Source organism: Falco peregrinus, chromosome Z (assembly GCF_023634155.1).
Source record: "Falco peregrinus isolate bFalPer1 chromosome Z, bFalPer1.pri, whole genome shotgun sequence".
Lineage (NCBI taxonomy): Eukaryota > Metazoa > Chordata > Aves > Falconiformes > Falconidae > Falco > Falco peregrinus.
Window position 1 is genome coordinate 11,626,898 of NC_073739.1, and position 23,081 is coordinate 11,649,978.

General features: G+C 40.4%; 1 protein-coding gene across 1 annotated transcript in view; it reads left to right on the top strand.

Annotated features, from left to right (window-relative positions):
- The first annotated feature begins 19,519 nt into the window (after positions 1–19,519).
- The window catches only part of SHOC1 (shortage in chiasmata 1), a 57,177-nt gene continuing 53,615 nt past the window's right edge, over positions 19,520–23,081 (top strand). The window contains exons 1-2 of the mRNA XM_027789320.2: positions 19,520–19,564; positions 22,710–22,839. Coding sequence (XP_027645121.2) covers positions 19,520–19,564; positions 22,710–22,839 — 175 coding nt within the window. The remainder of the gene's footprint in view (positions 19,565–22,709; positions 22,840–23,081) is intronic.

Consider the following 23,081-nt stretch of genomic DNA (forward strand, 5'->3'; position numbering starts at 1 on the left):
TCGGAACCATCACTGAAACATTTAAGAGCTCTACTTACTGTAGCTGCATGAAAATCACATCTTACAGAGACCGTTCTTTAAGGGTCCTTCCCTATACCAGATATGACAGCTCCTGAGTGCATTCCAAATACCCACTAGTGTGCTATCTAATGTATTAAGTCATGGCCTTCCAAAAAAGCTGCATTTGTTTTGGATTATAATGTCCAAGAAGCTGTCAACACCTTATCATTCTGGAAGTGTTCAGTGTACAGTTAAGCCTATAAAAAAGGAATCCACCACCAGCTGCTAGTCCTCCTGAGATCATTGATGTCACTGCCTGCTCACTGCCTGCTGTAGTATGGACTGGAACACTTACCCCATGCACAAATGATTTCACATGGCAGTTTCTCAGACACTCCATCTAGGCACAGATGACCCCAGAGAAGATCAGGTTTGAAGTCTGCACTGACCACAGGGAGAGCTTTTGAATACATTTTCTAGCCAGATGGATAGCACTTGATATGGTCATGTAACTGAAGAAGGCACTTCAGTACACAACATCCACCCAAATTTCAAAGTCCATGCTCAGTCTCCTCCTGCTTCTGTTTGTCAAAAGCATCAGTGTTTCCAAACTTCTGACTGCTTTTTTCTTTGGAAGTGAGTTTTCAGGACATCATATTGTCCTGAGCCAACTGCTTCCCTCATTTCCTTACAGCTTTGCTGTCTTTATCCAAGGCCCTCCATCCTGATTATCACAGAGGGCTGCTGATTCCTTTGGCAGAGGGAAAGAGCATATCCATTCTATTTTTTTTCTTATTATTGTCTGAAGGGCTTGACAGAAAACAGCAGGCCATCCTTCCAGCAGAAATGAGATTATTCAATGTTCAAACTAGTCCCCCTGCTTTCCCATTTGTACATCATTCCTAACCACAGTAGAAACTTCTGAAATTATATCTGAACTAGACTTGTGAAGGTGGCAGTTACCTGGCTTTCAAGTCTTCGCAGCTGGATGATGCCCTTACCTGTCAAACCCAGCATGCTGCAGAATGTCAACCACTTGGCTTCATTTCAGCGCAGGCCAAAGGATGTTGAGTCTGACTGTGATAAAGAAGCATCCAGAGGAACTGTCAAAAGTCTCTGACAACCCCATCTATCAAGGGAAACTGCTCAACCATAATTACAAAAGCCCGTAAGTTCAGACACTGTCTAGATACACCCATGTTTCTTTTCACTCTAACACCAGAAATACCTTCCTCTAGTTCCTGCATGGAAAAAATTATCTTTTCTATAATTTAGTGCACACTATCATTCAAGCCACTTAGAGCAGGCTATAACAAGATGTTCCCCCTGTTTAGGAGACTTATGAAAACTTCACCTCATGAGCTATAATGCTTCCTCCCACTGTCAGCATCTCCTTTCTGTTACGATTTTCTGTCCTAGTGAATGTAGCTTGCCAGGTATCACTGAAGTGCTATTGCAACAAAATACTAAACATTAGCTGGTCTAGATGTTTAGAGATGCAAATCATATTACTGTGTCTCTTTTACACAGTTATTCTTAATTTTATGTGCAAAAACGTTCAGTTAGACAAGTTCTCCATATTTAAACCTATATGTAAGCCTCACAAGTAAAAAAGTGTCAATATGTAAACACAGCAAACAGATTTTTACTAAACTTTTACACTGGAATGCAACTTGATAACTTGCACAAGCTTCACAGATTTTCCTTAGCATCCTATTTGCTATCCCAATCTATAAGTACATCACAAGTTACTTAAAAAATTATCTTTTCAGCTGTATAATTCAGAACTTCGTATTTTGCTGTTAATGAAAAAACCCAGCCACATCAGCAATTAATATTGTGGTCAGTGCTGAAGCACTTAGGTTCTCCATACCCACCTCCCAAGACACCTGAGGTTAGCTGCTCAAGACAGCTACCCAAGATCGTAGAGCAGTTCTATCCAGTTATAGACCTATCATGAAGAGAACTATAAAAGCTATTTACAAATGTCCACTGAAGCCAAGAGAACAAAAAACCACAGCTAATAGTAACCTCAGGTCAGTGTTGTGAATAGCCTGACTGTTGCCTTTTCCATTACAAATTTCATTAATATCTAACTTCTCACAACTCTGGATTCACAGGAGAAAAACAAATGTCAATGCCTCAAATCAGTCATCAAATCAGCTCACAGAAAGTAGCAACCACTAGCAATAGTTAGCAAGTGTAGGAAATGTGCGTGAAAGAATACCTAAGAGTCTTAGTTGGTGTAATAACCACACCAAGACCTGGAAAAGTGTCTGCATGGAAAAGAAAACAGATTGTATTAACTGCCACCTGATGACACATGAAGACAATATGTTCATCTTCTTCCTTCTGCAGTTTTCTCTTTGATTTCCTTCACCTAGATACAGTATCTACCTTTAGACAGTTTTCTTTAGATTCAGTACATCCCCAGGGACATTGCAGATGTGTCTTCCCTGAGTCTGGACCTCTATATTTCACAGTATTGTAATCTTATTATGATTTGCAAATTTTACAAAACCACAAAATATAGTCCTCTACTGTGGCCTTGGCTATGTGACCTAGTGAGCCCTTGCTAACACTATACATAGCATAGTCTTCCCTGCACCTTTTCAGCCACCCTGCTGTTAACATGTTGCCCCCTTTCACTTTTCCACCTTTCACCTTTCCACTGGTCCTACTGCCAGACTGGGCGAAAGACAACCTACCTTTCAGAAGTTGTGAATTCCTTACCCCTGGCAGTGTTCAAGGCCAGGCTGGATGGGGCTTTGAGCAACCTGGTGGAGTGGAAGTGTCCCTGCCCATGGCAGGGGGGTTGGACTAGATGATCTTTAAAGGGCCCTTCCAACCCAAACCATTCTACAATCCTATGGTTCTGTGGTGCAGGTGTCACAAAGTCCTGCATCATGAATCCTCCACTCACACATCACAGTGGAGCAAGGTACTACTGAGCCTGCTGAGGGAAACATTAAGTATACAAAGTGTTGCCCAGAAATGATCCAGGTGCAGAGATAGCTTGTATCATTAAGCACTGAGGGCAGGTGGTCTAATGACCAGGACTGAGAGCTGCACCATTTAGTGGAGGACAGTATTTCAGCTTCATGCTGTTATATGAACTGTTGCCTAAGAAGTCCTGACAAAAGTTGCAGAGGCTGCTTTGAGGACAGCGTAGGCAGGGATGGCAGCATGACACCAGCAACATAAAGTAACCAAGCAGACATGTGTGTTGAACTGATGCTGGTTCTAATGGCAGATGCTCACTGCAGAATGGTGCTTCTAGGCCAGAAATGCAACCTGGGACTGCTGGGAGTAATCCGTCTAAGTTTACACTTTGCACATGCCTGAATTAGGAGACAGGTTTGATAGCTAAGGGAAAAGTAATACACCTCCATAAGTCTGAACAACGGAATATACTGAGAATTCCGCAGAGCAATGAAATATAGAGTACCTCTGTCACTGACTATACAGGGTGCCTGACTAAACACCTGGAATTAAACAATGTATGCGCCTCCTTTGTGATTAAAAATACATGATGACCCCTGGAAGGCCAGGAATTTAGTAATCTTTCTAACTGTGCAGAACAGAAGGGGCTTGTCATTTCTGTTCTGCTGCTTTGTCTTCAGATTTAGACCACACCCAAAATTAAGGGTCCCTGGTATTGCTTAATTCATCAGAAGTACTGCCATTGTTCCAGACAAACAAATTAAAAGGTATGCTAGGTTTCTTCCTTTTTCTTCTTGATCTATACAGCCATGACAGAAAAGTGATTTTTTTTCCCTCAGAAAAACGCTAGTCTCTTGTTCTTAGTCACCACACTCCTGCCTGAAATGCATAAAATGTCTTATGAAATAATATATACTGAAGTAAGCAGTCAGTAGAAAACAGCAACAATGACTACACCACATCTTTTTTTTAAGCCATTGAAAACTTACAAGGTGTTGGTATGCTTCAGACATTAGAATGAAAGGTATCATAGTCAAGACTATCCTTTACCATGCTAAAAATCTCTGTGTCTGTGACAAACTAAGAAAGGTGAATGGAAAGAACTGCCGTTGTAATTGCTCTTTTAGCAATGAATACTTCAGCCTGGCTAGGATTCTGACCGACTGAAAACCAGTTTCCTATCAGGTCTCCATACTGGACAGAGGGGGAAGATCAGCAAGAAGATCTGCTGGATTAGTCACAGCATGTCCTTAACACACAAGCAGTTTGGGATGGTAGTGAACAATCCTAAAGAAAATTTTATGGCAACTGATATTTTGGCTGGGATATGGCTCCAAGATGTTCAGGTTTTAAAACTAAATGTGTGCACTTATTAAGAAGGTAGTATTTATTGAGTCCTTATAAAATTGCTGGTTTGAATTTTCCCTCCCTCTATTGTCCATAGTTTTGAACAGAATGATCAGAGGGGGAGTGCTATAGTCAAAATCCTCTCCCAAACATGAAAGGTAAGAGCTCACCCAAAATTTATAACAAGATTGGCAATGTTCTTATTACCTGTTGTAAGAGTTGGTCCAAAGAGAACGATATTGTCTCAACATTGCCAGCAGAGACCTGGAGATGGAATGTGGTCCTCATGGACACAAGACACAAAGACCCTGGGAAGGAGAACTGCACGGTACAAGGAATACTATGCTGCTCCCTGCTACCTGGGACTGAAAGGAACAGCTACACCCTGGGAAGGAGAACTGCACGGTACGAGGAGTACTATGCCGCTCCCTGCTACCTGGGACTGAAAGGAACAATACAATAAGGCCGCATAACCGCTGTCCAGAAGATGGATCACAACCATGGTCATAGCAATGAACCAGGATACTTGAACTTCAGGTGAACTTTCTTCACTCTAATATCATTATAATACAAAACCACACCTCCTGGTCTGAAGCCACCCGCCTCTAAGGCAAACCACACCTCAGGCACTCACTCCTCTTTGGACATGCTGGTAACCTGGCTCGAGAAGGCCAAGACTGGCAACAATCCATGGGCCAGAGGAGGTGTTGCATGGCATAAGAGATGGCTCCTTAGCAACTGAACTTTGGAGATCTTCCCCACCAAGGATCACAATGATCGGAAGGACCAGCGGGATGCTGCCTGGACCTGGGACCATAGGGAAGCCTTGGACCCGTGGTGGTAGCTATAATCCTCTTTCCTTTTTTACTTTATTTTTTCTTCCCTTCCTGTCACTCTATCTATTGCACACCGCTTTATGGGCAAACAATAAAGTTATGCTGTTTGATGAAAGCATAACCCCTTGGCATAGTCCCCTTGATTTTTTGCGCTTCGAGGTCATAGTAAATGAACCGAGTGGACCGTAACACCTGCCTAAGATGCTGAAGCCTCTGCAGCACCTCCAGCATAGGAATGTTCCTGTTCTGGGTTCCTGTGGAGTCCCAAGAGAAAACAATCCTGTAAATTAAAGCTAAGCTCTTTTCTAAAACTATATGCATCCTACCACTCAATGCCTTCCTTTTCTAAAGTTTACAGTATCCTTGCAAGTTGTCACGTAAAGAACTGTACCCATGAGGTCTCCAGAGGTCTGAAGAGAAAACAGTGGCCCATGAGTCATCATGAGGAAACTGCAAAACAATCACAATTTTCACACCAATGCCTTTACGGTAACAACACACACTTCAGAACTGCCCTTCAGTTCTAAGATTAAAATTGATAATACTCTCAGTCAATAGTATATGTATACGGCAGGAGAAAGAAATTAAGCTTGGATGGAAACAAAAGCAGTGAAGGCAAAGTGGAAAAATATGCATCGCAGGTAACACAGCTCAAAAGACAAGACATGCATTAAAAGCCTATGAAATAGAAATTGGTGTCAGGGAGACAGAACTTTATAAGGTCATCTTTGAACCTCGGGAGAAGCGTCACCTAAGCTGTTGATGATGTCTTGCTTAGTGTTTCATTAGTTAAGACTAGTCAACAAACTGAAACATTTCATCAATAACCACCTTCATCTGCAATTTTTAAAAGTTTAATCTGCATCACCCCTATGATTTCACTGAGAAACACTGAAATCATTCCAGCTGTTTTGCATTGTGCTTTTCACTGAAACCATGTTCGAATACCAAGTCTCAGCTAGACAAAAGGTAAATATTGTCTGAGGTAGCGCTTTATGCTTTCACCAAGTTTCCACAGCTAGTATACCTGTGGCATGTTACAATACCTCAATATCATGCTATAGAATATCTTAGTCCAACTTGTAAATGAACCATAATGAAACTTCAATCTTACAAAAAAATCAGTGGGAATAAAACCCCTTCTCTCATCTTGCTAAAGATTTTATGTACCTCCAGGGATGTCTGGGGCTGGCACATCTTCATAGGGTTAATTTTAAATGGATTTCCTCCACCATGCAAACAGCCCAAGACTGGAGTCATCTTCTACAGTCACTCTGATGCCTACTTTGTTTACTGTTAGATAAAGTTTGCAAATATATTTCAAAAAACATTCTTAATATTATTAATACTTAATTATTTGAACGTCTTTCAGGGCTTCGTTGAGACACGTATGACAGAAGTACTTTTCATACCAAAAAAAGAATTATGTAAAAGTATTACATGATATTTCACCCTCAACCAACAGGATGTGCAAAACCAATGCAAAAATCTTCAGTGTTACATGTGAACAACAATATACCTTACATATACAGTTTTTCAAAGTAGATGACATGATAGTTTGCAGTATTCAGGAACTGTTAAACAAAAATATTTAATTTCACAAAACTTCTGTGGCAGCATAATAATATAATTGTCACAAACTTTCTTTTTTTTTCCTTTTTTTTTTTTTTCTTTTTTGCTTTGGAAGCAAGTAAATCAAACAACACATGAAATACATCAAAATTCCATGAAAGCATTGCACTTTTATTTCAAGGGCTACCACTAAAGCCAATTCCCTTTTGAGCCTCCTCTGTTCTGACAGAGGAGCTGTTTCTTCAGGCCGACAGAAAGATCCCTTGTTTGGGGATACCTGCAGCTGAAGCCTTTCTTTTTCAGTCCCTGTGGAGTTTTTCTGCCTATGTATTGAAGAGCAAGTGGTAGCTGTTTGACAGCCAGATGTGTGACAATGACAGCCTCTAGTGGAGCTCGACTACACCCACAGCTGCCCTTCCCAAAACCTCTTCCAGAAGCACTGCATGATTTTACTTGGATGTGTATTTTTCTACAAATGCTGGTGATGAATCAATATGACCACAAGTTTCTTAATTTTTCATGGACTCTAACTAGGTATTATCTACATGCTTTGGTTCATCAAATTGTTTTATTTTCTTCCCTTTATCATTTCTAGATGTACCAATTGTATTTTCCAGTTACTTTTTTTTCTGAAATGAAAGTGAGTAAAAACTTGTATTGCTTTTCTCATTATTCTGATTGACAAGTGAAAAAAAATTATTTGGCATTTGTTCTCACTTGAGGTGGCACAGCATTACTTACTACCAGGTATCTTTAACACCTTTCCTTTTCTCTGCGGTCTTCAGCTGTCTTGTCTGAAAGTGGAATTTTTGCCTTTCTCTCCTTCATGAAGTTGTCAATGTCACATGACTTCATGCCAATAAGCAGGAATTCTACCTTGATTTAAAAGTTATTATTATCACCATTTTGATGAAATTTGGCAATTCTGCCTGAGATGTTCTGACAAAAATCAGTGTCTTCATGACTAGAAGGATCTAATACATGGTAAGATTAACCCTATTATCTGATTCAAAGTACCTATTAAAAAGTAAACACTGAAATATTATTGTAGGTGTGAGCAATGTTGCAAAACAAAAGCCAATTTAACAAACCATAATAAATCATAAAATAGAGAATAGGATTACTTGTGGGGTAAATATAATCTCATCAACCTATATTTCTTCATACTGAGGCATCAAATTTAGAGGTGCATTATATACCTGATGTAACTACAGCACTAAGACTGTACAAACCCAGTGACTCCACATTTCTTGTTGTTAAACTCTTCCAATTTCCTCAGTGAAGCACACAGAACTCTATAATATTGTCTCCATAGGAACAGGGCAATTTGATTCTACAAATCACTGTTCCTTTTTGCTTGGACAGGAAGTTACAAAGGTGGTTTTCCAGAGCCAAAAAACTTCATTAGGGAAATGAGACTATTGCCTTGTACAAACCACACTACCAACTTCAATGGGTTCTCCAGTCACAATGGCTTTAAGCCTTTACATTGAATGGGATGAGCCTCCCTAACGCTAAAATACAAATCACCCAGTACTCACTTAGTAAGATGAACTCTCTTCATGCCTTTCCTCCCTATTCTTGAAAGGAGAACACCATAAATATGCAAGCTAACATATGGACATATAACAATAGGTTTTAAAATGAGAGAGGACAACTTGGTTCACATGGATTGTATGCATTCTGCAAAGGATAGATCATTCCTTGCTTTATCTTCTTTCAACTTAATCGCAAATAAACCTCAAGTAAGGAAAGAAAAGAAAAGCATCTATTTGAAAATGTGGCTACCGTGCCATGACTTGTCTGTACTCTACCATTATTAAGTGTCTGTACTTTTGTAAATCAGAAAGCAAGCCATGGAAACAAACTATGATCAGGAGGAAAGGGTGTCAGCAGAATAACAAGTCATTGAAAGATAGTATGCCTACAAAATGGCAGGTACAGGAAATGCATTAGTCAATCTTCAGAGGTGCTGAAAACTTTTGAAAGGCCCTTCCTGATCACCTCCAAAGGGTGCAGGTATCAAAAGATTCCATTGTTCTGGATAGGCAGAAATCAACTGCATAAATTGATTTAATCTGAATCCTAGCATTTTTATAAAAAATGTTTGGATAACAACATTTACATTCACTCACCAGCTGTTGCTTGCAGAAGTATTCCAAACTTATAGTGCATCTGTAACATATGTCATGGATAATTTTTTTTTTTTCATTTTCTGTGAGATATATCGACCACAAACCTCCCTCAGAATCATGCATTAAATAGCAGGACCACTGTGACTGCAACTTCCAAACCTCAATATAGTAAAAATAAGTCACTAGCACAGGAAGGATATCAGATTTATTTGGTGCTGCCCTAATCTCTGACTGCTGGTTAACTCCAAGGCTCATGTCTTAAATAGGCATTTTAGCTTAAGCTTTCGACTGTCAGAACATCGCATATGTGGCAGCACTGAAACAGGCCTACCAGCAGTGGACACTATCCAGGCAACTACTGAAATAAGCAGAAAAAAGGCAAAAATGGCAGGAGATGTCTGATTAGCAAAGCACTGCTCTTCTAAGATAAATACTTTGCAGTAGAGGCAGAAATACAGATTTTAAAAATGATATAAAAGAAGCCAAAACCCTTCCACTGGGATTGGTAAGAAAAGTCCCATTGGCTTCACAAATGCCACTTCAGCATGTACATTGATAGACATCAATAAAAAGTCTCCTTTTTCTAATAAAAATCATGGCCAATTAAATAATGTGGTGTAAAGCACATTACAACTATGGTTGAATTAATAAATGCACACACTTAGATTCACAGTTGTGAAAGAAAGAGTGGTAAGCTAGTATGGCCCTACCAGTTTGACCATTTAACTGGATTTTAAATGCAGTGGGGTGGAAAGCCTTTTGATGCTTCATAATTTCATGGAATTAACAGAAAAAACTTGGAGCGGATATGCTAATGAAAACCTGTGATTCTGTCTTTTTGCAATTACTGTAGTGAATGCATCAGAGAACAAGGTATTTATAGATCTTTTTGGTTGATTCTATGAAAAATGAAATAAAACAGTAAAAGTTAATAATTATAAAGTAGACATGCAAGGTAGAATAAAGCATTGAAGGGATTGATCTAATCTGCTGTGACCATGAGTTCAATCAGCTGTCAAGTAAACATGTTTTAAATAAACTAAATGATGTTGGCAAGTGGCCAGCCCTGACCTGTGGTATATGAACAAGCCAAGAACATGAGAAATTACAGATCCTTATGGATAGAAAAAGGCCAGTCATAGCTGACCAGCCTTCACCAGTGGATACAGCAATAAGATGCCAACATGTCTGCTCACACAGTCAGGGATGGTACAACCCAGATGGTACAACCCTATATTTACCCTACTGAGAAAGAATTCTTTCCACTGAAACCAATGGGGTCTGCAACATGAGTGAGAGAGCAAGAGCAGGACATAAAGGACTAACCGCCTAAGTGTAGTTTTCATTCTGAAATGCGTGCTTACCACTTTCACCACTTTCAAGATACTGTGATAGAGACCACTTTGTAATGTCTGTAAGATGGATTCTCCCTGCTCTCCTTCCCTTCTTCATTCCTCCCCCTGCACAGAACAGTATTTTACCTTGAATTAATTCAATCACTTCACTCACAAGGAAACAGACAGCTCATTAATGACTCAGTTGCATACTTTACAGCATATAAGAGGCAATTAGACCACCACAGAATTTTAAGAAAGCTTTGTTTGTTCTTCACATTAGTGATTTTTCTGCATTTTTTTTCTTCTAGATGAACTGTAATTATAAGCAAGATTTTTCTCAGCTGTTGCTGTTCAGCCTCTAAAATCCACACAACTGATTGTGTTTATACAGCCATATTTACAAAAGATGGTTCTATCAGAAGACCCATGCCATCCAATTCACAGAGAATGAAGTACTGCCGGCTGTAGGAGACGATCAGGTTCAAGGCCATCTAAGGAACCTGTGGGTGCACAAGTCCATGGGACCTGATGAGATGCATCCACAGGTCCTGAGGGAACTGACAGAGGAAGTTGCTAAGCCACTATCCATCATATTTGAAAAGTCATGGCAGACTCATGAAGTTCCCACTGACTTGAAAAGGGGAAGCATAACCCCATTTTTAAAAAGGGAAAAAAGAAAGACGCAGGGAACTACAGGCCAGTCAGTCTCACCTTGGTGCCCAGCAAGATCATGGAGCAAGTCCTCCTGAAAACTATGCTAGGGCACATGGAAAATAAGGAGGTGATTGGCGACAGCCAACATGGCTTCACTAAAGGGAAAATTGTGCCTGACAAATTTGGTGACCTTCTATAACAGGGTTACAGCACTGGAGAATGATTCCATTGGGAAGAGTGACTGATGTCATCTACCTGGATTTGTGCAAAGCATTTGACACTGTCCCACACAACATCCTTTTCTCTAAAATAGAAATGGATTTGACAACTGGACCACTCAGTGGATAAAGAATTCGCTGGATAGTCACATTCAAAGAATTGCGGTCAGTGGCTTGATGTCTGTGCGGAGACCAGTGACAAGCTGGTTGGTATTGGGACTGATATTATTTAACCTTTTTGTCAGGGACTTGGACAGTTGGATTGAGTGCACTATCAGCAAGTTTGCAGATGACACCGAGCTGTGTGGTATAGTTGATACTCTAGCAGGAATGGATGCCATCCAGATAGACCTTGACAGCTTTGAGAGGTGGGCCTGTGTGAAACTTAGGAAGTTCAACATGGCCAAGTGCAAGGTCCTGTGCATTGGGTCAGGGCAATCCCAAACATGGATAACAGGCTGGGCAATGAGTGGATTGACAGTAACCCTGCAGAGGATGTTGGTGGATGAATAACTGAATACGAGCTGGCAATGTGCACCAGCATCCCAGAAAGCCACCTGTATTCTGGGCTGCATCAAAACATGTGTGCCAGCAGGTCGAGGGAGGGGATTGTGCTACTCTATTCCACTCTCTTGAGACCCCACCTGGAGCACTGCATTCAGCTCTGGGGGCCCCAGCATAAGAAATTCGACCTGTTGGAGTGAGTCCAGAGGAGGGCCACAAAGATGATCGGGGGCTGGAGCACCTCCCCTATGAAGACTGGCTCGAAGAGTTGGTGGTGTTCAGCCTGGAGAAGAGAAGGCTCCAAGGAAACCTTACAGCGGCTTTGCAGTACCTAACAGGGGCCTACAGGAAAGATGGGGAGGGACTCTTGATCAGGCAGTATAGTGACAGGATGAGCAGTAATGGTTTTAAGCTGAAAGAGGATAGATTTAGATTAGATATTGGGAAGAAATTCTTTACTCTCACAGTAACTCTCACAGGTGGTGAGGTGCTGGTACAGGTTGCCCAGAGCAGCTGTGGATGCTCCATCCCTGGAAGTGTTTAAGGCCAGGTTGGATGGGGCTTTGAGCAACCTGGTCTAGTAGAGGGTGTCCTGGCCCATGGCAGTGGGGCTGGAATGAGATGATCTTTGAGGTCCTTTCCAACGCAAACAGTTCTATGATGATTTTATAATCTTACAGTGGAAAGCCCAGGAATGGAGCCAATGATGGTTAGGAACCAGTTGTTTTAAAATCTCCTAAATCAAGAGGAATAGTTAGTCATCTATTAAGCTTCACAGCTCCACAAGCTTATTTGACAGCCCTTTTCAGCTTTCAGTGAAAAAAACTGATGATTTTGCTTGCCCCATTCTTCTTATACAACACAAGAAAGAATTTGGCATAAAGAGCTCCTGAAGCTTCTCTGTTGTGAAAAGAAACAAAGCAAAAAAAATAATGTCTCAATTTGGAGTTTGTAAAGGAAAGCTGTTTCATGAATGGATGAAAAAATAGATGTGTAAAAAATTGGTTGAATAGTCAGGCTCAGAGGGTGCTGGTTAGTGGGTCATACTCAACCTGGAGGCAGGTAAAAGTTCCCAAGGATCTATCCTGGGACCTGTCCTTTTCAAGGTCTCTATCACTGATCTAGACAAGGCAAGGGGGTGCAATTTCACCAGCTATGCAGATGACACTAAGTCATGAGGACCAGTCAATACACAAAAGAGCTGGACTGCCATTCAGAGGTGACTGGACAGGCAGGAAGAAGGAGCTAACATCAACCCCATGAACCTCAGCCAAGACAAATGCACAGCCCTGGAAAGGCAGAAGCCCAGCAGTGATCCTGGCTGGGGCCAGTGGGACCAGGGAGCACCTCTGAAGGGACAGCCTTGGGCCCTGGCAGGCAGTGAGCTGAGCAGGGGCTAGCAGCACACTGGGTAGCAACAGCCCATATAGGCTCAAAGAAGAGAGGTTTAGACTGGAGATATGGAAAAGATTTTCACTCACAAAGACAGCCACGCAGTGGAGCTGGGACACAAAGAAGTTATGCCATGCCCACCTTGGAGATTTCCAGACTGCCCATTAACTGGACAAAGCCCTGAGCAATCTCATCTGATCTGATGTCTGACCCTGCTTTGAGCAGGAGGTTGATCTAGAGACCTCCTGATGTCCCTTCTAAACTAAATTATCCTATGAGCCTATATTGCTTTCCTCATCATTAACAAACTCTGTATTAAACAAATACGAATCAGAGCTGCCATTTCCACCTAAAAGAGCTGAGGCATCTTATTCTAGCCCCTAAACAACTACGTGGAAGGCTAAGAAGGCCTCTACAGCCAATAAAATTTATATAAAATACAAAGCAAATAAAAGAGCAATGTATTGTGTTCAACTTCTTACCACTATTCTCATTTCAGTATCTAAGCATCACAGGTCAAGTACAAACATGTGACCCAAGGACATGCTTTGAATGTGTGTTTCAGTTCCCCCTACTTTTCTCTCAGCAGCTGCTGCATCTTTCCCAAAATTTGCCAGCCTTCCACCAATGGCTGAGGCAGAAAAGTATGTCTCTTTGAACATACATTTCCCATATAAATATTATTACATGTTACAACAGAGTAGTGATGCAAAGCAGCAACTTGAATGAAAGGCATCATAGGAAGGTGTACTTCCAAACGAATGTCTGTGGTACATTTATGTAGTTACATTGTGTAGCTAACCTTTTTCTCTGTTTTTCTGGATGCCTTAGTTTATTGTGCCATCTTCAAATTCTACTTTTGTGGAATGAACACTTGTTTTGTTCATTTTAGCTGGTTTATAAAAATTCTTGATGAGTAACACAGAAAGTATACTGTTTACATGTCTGTGGAGGTTTTGAATAACTTGCACTTGAGGAATACACATACTGAAAGAACAAATCAGGCATAACTCTGTTACATTTTATCCAAGTAAATAAAACCTCGGAAATAAAATGATTGATTCCTCTAGAAAAAACAAATCTGCAACTTCACACATTTTCAATCTCTTCTGATCTCAAAGCAATATGAAGCAACATACTTCTTTTCTCCAAATACAAATATTTCTTTACAACTTCATTGCCTTCTTGCTTAGTAGTATTTTACATTCAGTTCTGATTTCTATTACTAAAACAAGATGAAATGAGGAAGAAAGGAAGAGACATAACAAAGGCACAGGACTAAACTCTCAGTTAACAAGAGTTGGTGTCACTTATATACGGTTAAGCTGAATTAGACCAGCTGTGATCCAGCTCAAAATAGACTATTTTCTAGAGAACAAGGAGATGTAGTCAAGATTATGAGTGTACACATAGTTGTCTTTTGCTCATCCCTCCAATATATTCCAAAAAAAGTCTCTCTGGAGCTCACTGATAAATTTTAAGAAAGTTGAGGAAAGAGCACAGGCTAGATTCTGTAGCACTGGTCAGGGCTAAAACCAAACATTTTATCATTGTTTCTGGCAATTCTAAAGAGCAGCCTGACTGTAAAAGATGAGGATGAGAAACACATGCAGCTGCCAGATTTCATCTCATCTCTCCCCACATTCCTTACCCTGATAGACAGCACTAACTGGCATTCATGTTATTCCCATGCATAACATTATCAGCTTCACTCACAAGAAATCCAACCAAGATGCAGCATGTATTCTTACTAAGAAAGTATGTACTTGCCCAATGAGTACCAAAGCTGCCACTTCGATTTCGTGTAGCCCCCGCTGGCATCCTGCACAGAGAAAGGCTTTGCCTGCATTCTGGCAGTGAGCTGGAAAGACTTTTTCCATTTGTGATCTTAATCGTAACAGCAATAACATATCTAGCATGTACCACTTACCACTTTTTATCAGCCACACAAACAATCCCCATGTTACAGGTATATCTGAGGAAAAGAGTCATGGAGGTAACTATGAATTGAATTGCTGCCAATTTTCTTCTGCAGGATGTGTACCCCATAAACTCTTCAATCTGATGAAGAAAAACTGGAGATACCATAACCTTCATAGGATATCTCTATCCCCTAATTACAGTATGTGTTGCTGCATTGCTTCTTGGGGTTGCTGCGTAAAGTACTTGATCTGCTCTAGTAATTGTCATTACTTTTACCTTTTCCAGGTACTTCAAAGGCTTTGCTGCTGGAGGGTAACATCTTTTTCAGTTACGCATAATATACTGCTACTTTTTTTCCTGGTCTGGGGTAAAAGCATACATTTTTCTATATTCCATCTGGGAGAGGACTGCTTCTGAAATACTTTAATTGGAAGATCCTGTGTTCTGTGTATTATCCCTACTTAGCCCACCAATTTGTCTTCTACTTCTTAGAGAGCAGAAAAAAAATAAATTTTTAAAATATAAATACTGAGAGAACAATGAAGTATTGAGATTTGCATTTCTCATAGAACACCTGTCTGAAAAACATTTGCAATATGCCTGTGCTTGGAAAAGCTCTATGCTAATGCTGGGGTAAACCTATCCTCTCTGTTAAAAAAAAATTAATAGTATTTTGTAGTGGTAAAGACAGCATCTTTTCATATGCTTTTTACTTAACTTTTACACTCACTGGGATATACAAAAGCTAGTGGAGCTCTTAAAACCTGAGTGAAAAGTCTTTTTTTATTTTGCCCATGCAAATCTATGTTCATCTGGGATTCAACCTGCAAGGAGCTCTTGGAGGAGCCATATTTTCCAGAGTCCCAATACTATCATAAGAACAGGCTGAATCCACCTGCTGCAGCATTACCAAAGATTTCCACTCTTCTGATGCATCCTTTGTGGATATCCACTTCCACAGGTAAAAGGAGGTGAGGTAAGGACATGCAATATAATGGCTTTTGGTGCCAACCACAGTAAAGAAGGTGCCATTCCAGCAAGCAGAACTGAGCCTAGCAGCAGCTAGGATCTGTATTGTTGGGGGAGGGAGAAGGGAGGATGTGCCAGGAAGAGAGAGCATTCTCACAATTAGTCTTGAGATTTCTGACAGTCCAGGGATTAGTCAGAGCCTGGACCATAGCAGAAATTTGATGCTGAACTGCCTGCTGAGAAACACTATTTGCTCCACAGCCTGAGGTGGGAGCAATTTAGATAAGCAGTTAGAAGAAAAAAAGAAGAAAAAAAAAAAAAGAAGAAAAAAAAAAAGAATAAAATTAAAAACCCAAAGCAGCTCTCAAAGTTGACAGCTATTTGTGGAAACTGACATTCCATACACTTGCTGAGCATATGAAGCAGAAACATTGCTGGCTATTAAATTCTGGCCTCATTCTATTTCTGTTCCTGAGGTAACAGATAAAGAGTCAGCAGATGTTTTAGACAAAATCACTTTAAAAACTACCTTTATCTCTTCTTTAAGCTTCTCCCATACAAGCTGCTGCCAGTGGATGGATGATGAAATTTAGTTACTTAATTGCATTTACTGTGATACCGTAATGTCATTCATGGAGAGAAACCCTCTAAGACTGGATTTGAAGTTTTAGAAGACAGGCAGTCTTTATTACAGCGCTGGGAGCACGGAGGAATGTTTCCCCCAAGCGTGCTCTGCGAGTTACTCGAGGATACACGTTATACGCAGCAGAGTACCTGCACATTCCTAGTACATTACATACGCATTTCCATTCACACACAGGGCTGGTTACGAGTTTCTCGCCTCTAATGCGAACCGGCGTGCACCCTCCGATAGCGCTGCTGGAGTTTGTCACCACCTGCACGTGCTCCCCAGGCCGGGGTTTGCCCTCCCTCGGGGGGGCTCTTTGGGTCGGAGGTCACGATCTCCCACCACCACAGCTGCCTTTGTCCCACTTTCAACCAGCTTCCTGTGGGTTGCAGCCCCTTATCAGTTTGTCTCCTCTTGCAGCCAGAACTTTCTCCCTTGGAGGCTTCTTTCCACATAATTTGCGCAACAGTGTTCTTATCATGATCTATTCTTTGTTTCCCAAGACTCCCTTGATTAGATGTCCTTTCCTTCATCAGTTTTGACAACTTGAGAGGGTGGATACTTGCGAAAGTGAGTCAGCTTGACCCAAACTTTATGCACAGCTTTGTGTAATGCTAACAACCTTCCAGAATACTTTGACATAAATGTATATACAGCAGTATCTATACAGTGGCATCAACTGCATTAGAAACGTGTTCATCTCAGCTTCGAAGATCATGCAAGCTTTCCTATCTGCTCCTCCTGAGAGTTTTTATTTTACATAGCGATTAGGGCCTGTCTACTTGTGACCGCGGGGCGACGCTGCCTGTAAAGGGCAGGCTGCAGCATTCTAAGAATAGCACAGCTCCCCCGGTCAGTCGCCAGAGACTTCTCGCGTACAACTCCGCGGCAGCGCTGAGTCAATAACCCTTTCCTGAGGTAACACGGCTGTCCCGGTCCCCGAGAGGCGACAGGCGCGGCCCACAGCTACACCACGGCCGGCCCCTCGGCCGCCGCCCGCTCGCAGCCCCGCGGCAAAGGGCGGGACGCCCCCGCCGGCCGCGCGGCCGTGGGCGCCGAGGGCGGGAGGGGCGGCAGCCAATCAGAGGTGCGGGTTCCACTTCCCGCGCGGGCGGAGGGCGGGGCGGGGCAGGGGTGCCGGCTCCTGAGGTGAGGGCGGCGGGACCGGGCGGTGCCGGTGTGGCGTGTCGCGCCAGGTTGGTTTATGTCTTTTCTGCTCTCCGTTTCGGTCATACATCGCCACGTAGCCGCAGCCGATGCTTCACCGATTTTGAAAACTGCGGATTTAAAAACATTTGCTGCCGGCAAAAATATGTCCTATGCGTATTTCACTTACTTGGTGTGCCTTGGAGTCCTTGGAGAATGAAACAGGGTCATGGTTTTCTGCGGTTTTCCTTGTATCCTCACATACTACCATTTCTAAGTATTGCTTTTCCTATTTTAAATTGGAAACTTGAAACACACCCGATTGAGATGGTTTTGATGCTTACTGATTAAGTGAAATCCCCTTAAGAAACTAGTAGTACCTCGAGTGGCAACTAAGCAGTTCACTACTATTAGTGGTATTAATGTGCAGCTGCATTGCTGCACATAATAGTTACAATTACATTGTTCAGCATTTTAAGAATGTATGGTTATATTGCCATAAAGAAACCTTAATAAGTGATACACATCATAGAATCATTCAGGTTGGAAAAGACCTTTATGATCATAAAGTCTAACTGTTAGGCCAGGACTGCCAATTCTATTCCCCGTCCTCCTGCACTTAGTGTTAAGGTACAAATCTAGCCCTGCTTACAAACACAACCGTCCTTGCACCACCCTCCCACACCAAGTCTGTTGGTCATAGACCTGATGGAGGATCCAGCAGGTTATCCAAAGGTTTTGCTTAACATCCCCAGCATTTTTGGTCCTCTGATTGGGTTCACCACTGTCCCTAACCATCCACCTTCCTCCTGTCAGAAGGTTCCCCTCTATTTAGTTCTCCATCTCATTTTATACTTTGTTCCCTGTTTCTTTTATTTTTCTGAACCTACCTTTTTACCCCTGCACTTCCTTTTCCCTGCCCAGACTCCTTTTAAGCAAGCAAACAGCCCTAATTCCTTTTTCCTCATTGGTCCTAGTTCTGTTAACATCCATACCCAAGTCTGGTATTTCCAGCATTATTACCTACACAATTTTGGCCTAGTATCATATTACTGATACCTGCTGGTATGTATATGAAGACAGTCTTCTGTCACAGGTTTTCCTTATGGCCTTACAATTCATGTTGGTTATATTTCATTTACATAGTACAGTTGTGGGATAGAATTCTCTTTTTCTAGCCTTGACTCTCCTAGCTAATTTTAATTAAAAACAAGTATTCTCTTACCTTATGCATACTTGAGCAACAACATATCTTGTTTTGCACGCACACCATATCTCTGTCCTATAATTTTCATCTCGCTCCTGGTTCCCATCAGAAACATCAACTAATTTAGGGACCAGGTGTTCCAACAGGACCTCTTGTTCACAGCTAGTCTATACAGTCACCTTTTCCCTGAAGGAAAAACTGAAGGAGAGTGAAAAAGTCCCCTCATAAATACATGAGGCAGTGAAAAGTTAATAGTTTAGACAGTGGAACTACTAACTTTAAAAGCTAATTTAGAATCCATAAAAATTAATTGAAGGAGTTAGTTTCTCAAAAGTATTGCTTAGGGAAGGTAATTTGTATTGCTTATGTTCACTTAATGGTTTGAAAGTTTTTGTATGAAATAAACAGCAGAAGACACAGCTAAAAAAAGCAACGCAAAAGCCCAGTTCCTGTGGATAAAAATCGTGTCCATGGTCTGTAGTTAGTGTGTTACATCCCTCCAAAGGAAGAATACTGAATGCTTTGGGTAGCTGCCTTCTATAGGAAATTCAATCCAAGGTTATGTGCTAGCAGAAATTAGGAAGTTACATCTGTTGAACCTTAATTTCAACCTTCTGTTTCAGTATTTTTGCATGATATAGGAAGTTTTTAACTAATCCATATTCTGTATATCTTCTAGATGAAGCATTGAAAACATCACAAAACAAGATGTTTGCGGCTTTAAAATACCACTCAACAGACTATTTATATGAGGTATAGTTTTAATATTTTTCTTGATATTCTGCAACAAATATGGCAGTAACTGAAGAAAAGATTGAGTGCACATTTAAAAAAATGATATCCATAACTACTTTCTTAGGAGTTCTGTTTCGGTGAGGTTGTTGCATTGCACTTGCTGGGAGAATATACTGAAGTGATTTACAGGGTTTTTTTAATAAAATATTAAAGTAAAATTTTGCCAAAACTGAAGAGCATCAATTTTTTTTTAATGTCTGCTGCACTTGTAGTTGTGTTTTATAGCCAGTTTCCTGTTTAGAGCTTTCTTTGGAGGGTGCACTGTGCCTTCTAATGCAGAAAATTTGATTAATGACTTTTTGGAGAACAAATCCCATTTTCTAGCTACTTTAATATGTATTAGGATAGTGATACACAGTACTGTATTCCCTACTGATGGTAGGAAAGAGTTTTTATAATGTTTTAGATTAAATTCATGGAAAGCAGATGTTTTTTCACACCTTCGGTGAATATTTTGGCTTTATAGACGTTGATCAGTTAAGACACAGAAACCTTATGAAGTCCTGTTCTTCCTGTCTACATCTGTGTGATATTACCAACTGCTTATCATTGAAGCATACTCTCTTAATTTTAATTGAGTATTCACTTTTTTACATTTTCAAAGAAAGACTATGAGCTAAATAAAAAACTACTCTGGCAGTTTGCCAAGAGGGGACATCTCTAGTGTCACCGCAACTTCTTGTTCAGCTCTTGTGCCTAACTTCTACCCTCCTTCTAGAAAGTACATGATAGTTACATTTCCTTTTCAGGCGTCTGATTATATCAAGTGCACTTGCCTAATGCTTCCAGTTCTTAGGAAATGCCAGTATTCAACGGGCGTCTCAAACTTTGATTTCTGCACACATCTGGCTCAACTGGATGTGGAATCCTGCTCTTAATGTACTTGTTATGCATTTTTATCAACCCTGGATATGTTTTTTCCAGCTGCCCAGTATAAATACACCTTTGAAGAAGGGAGGCTTTTTAGTCACTTAGAGACGTGAGTTAGATTCCTCATGCTGTGTTGTAGGTGTGGTTACAAAGTCATCTTAGAAGTTCAGTATTCTCTTATATGATAGTGACAAGCTGTATGTATGATATGCAAGCTGTATGGAACTATAAAAATGCACATAATGTCTTGCAGTTAAGAGAGAATTTTGCAAAGACTTTTTCATTTCTTTGAGAAACAGGGGTAAATATGCATTGGTTAAATACCATAGCCATTAATAATGGCCTTGAAAAACACTTCTATATATTTGAGAAAGGAAGGAAAGGCTGTGTATTAGCAGGCTTTGTAAACGGAACTAATTTAGCTTAAACTGTACACTTAGAACAAATTCATTTAAAATGTTCTGTAAAATGCACAATTACAAAAGGCCATTATCTGTGATGATAGCCCTAGGATGTATTTGTTCCACTTTACAAACATCAGTGATTGGAAACAATTTTAACTATCAAGCTAAAGTTAGCTTCAGTAAAACTACATACTGTTTTAAAAAATTTCTTTCTCATCTCTGATAGTATAGCTTGTATTTATTTGTTCAGTAGTTTCTACCTAGACTCCAGCAGGTCATTCTTACGTAACCTAAGAGTACTTTGGGAGCTGTACGTCACAGTCCTTACAGCTTATTCAAATGAAGAGAAAGGTTATCTCTACCAGGAACTTCACTAGCTGTGCTTTATATTATGATAAATGCAGTTGTTTTAGCACTAAGTTCAATACAGATTACTTAAACTGATGTACAGCCAGTAATACGTAGAAGACGTAGGTCCAGTTGCTTGTAGTTGTTTCTGCCTTCTTCCGGGGAAAAGTCATACTTTGATTTGGGCAAGAGGGAATGCATTAGATCAGTATGATGGGAACAAATTTTTTAGAAGAAGCTTCTAAAGAAAAGATGCTATGATGACAGTAGTTTTTGCCTTTGATGTTAAATTTAACTGTCATTTACAGACCTGTAACTATCCCACAAAGAATTAAACTGAAATGGGTAAAGGATCTGTAACAGTGACATTTCACAGAATTGACTTTGTTTGCTCACATTGCTTCCCCATGTCCTGTTCTTGCCCTGCCTTGTCTTGCTTCCCCTGTTCTTCCCTTGCCCCCCTTCCCCCCTCTTCCCCTTCCCCTTCCTTTCCTTTTCTCTCTACCGATACGTGAATGTTTGAAAAGTGCACCAACAGCATGGTAGTTCTGGTAGCAGTCCAAGTCAGTGAACTATTTCTAGTTTGTCACCTGAGATGCCTAATGGTACAAGCTATAACTGGCTCGGCAGCATATGCTGAAATGGGTGGGCATTTCTAGAACCTGAAGCAACAAAGCTGAAATCAAGTGATGTACTTACAACTAGAAAGAAGTTTTTAGTCTCATTCATGGTGTTTTCCTCCATTTCTGTAACTAGTTGCCTTTTCCAGTATAACTTTTACACCCCAGAAGTTTTGAGGACATCTTTCTAAACTATAAACTTGTTAAATCCAACCCCCTATGTAATAATAATATTTCTCTGCTTCCTAAACTCACTGTTTATTCCATAGTTCTGTGGTATTTATACAGTACTGTACATGGGGTTTTGTCACAAAAGAACTGTTATATAGTTTGTTGAAGGTGGTCTTCAGTGAAGAGTTACTGAAGTCGCTGTGTTGCCTATTTAATTCTAGAATTCAGTTGATTACTACCATGCTCCCTCTTTGTTTTTATTGAGATAAAAGGATTTATAAAGGGCTTTTGTTAGCTTGTAGTGGCACATGAAAGCTGAGAGGCTTTATAATATTATGAGCACTTAAATCAGCTTATATACACGTCAGCTCAGGACATCAATGGAAGCGTTAAGATAAGCACTTGTAATTGCACACACAAAGTTTAGGTAAGTGTAGTTAAGGGTATGTGAGATTTTGCATATGCAGAAGTATAGATTAAACATTAACCATCAAGTCAGGTAAATGTTAATATCTTCTCTTAATTTGGACTCTGTCAGTTTTACCAAAAAATAAAAAATTAACTATAAAATACTATGTTCTAGTAGAAAACACCTGAAAATAGTGGGACTGTTTAAAGAGGTAGTGCACAAAAAGAAAAAGAATGGAACTGTCTCTCTCATAATTTTATCATATGCCTTTTTTTGTGCAGATCATAGCAAGGCAGAAGTTTTCCATCTGGAAGTTATCACTTTGCTTGCCTCCCAGTTTACATCAAGATGAAAAGTATCATCTCTCTGGACTCTTTGCTGATGATAAGTATAGGAAGCCATGGACTAGAAGTAGGTTATACAGTCCTTTAAGTTTTAGTTTACATTTACTGTGGATTAAAGGAAAAGCTTGTGTTTGTGTATAACATGATAATTTCATTTAAAAATACATTATTTCTAGAAGTAGCAGTATGTCAGTTCAGATAGCTCTTGAAGGTAGAATGTGTTCATTGTGTAAGTAGAAACAAATGGGTAATGGATATTTATTTGTGTATGGCATCATAAATGAGTGCAATATTTGATTAGTTTGTAGA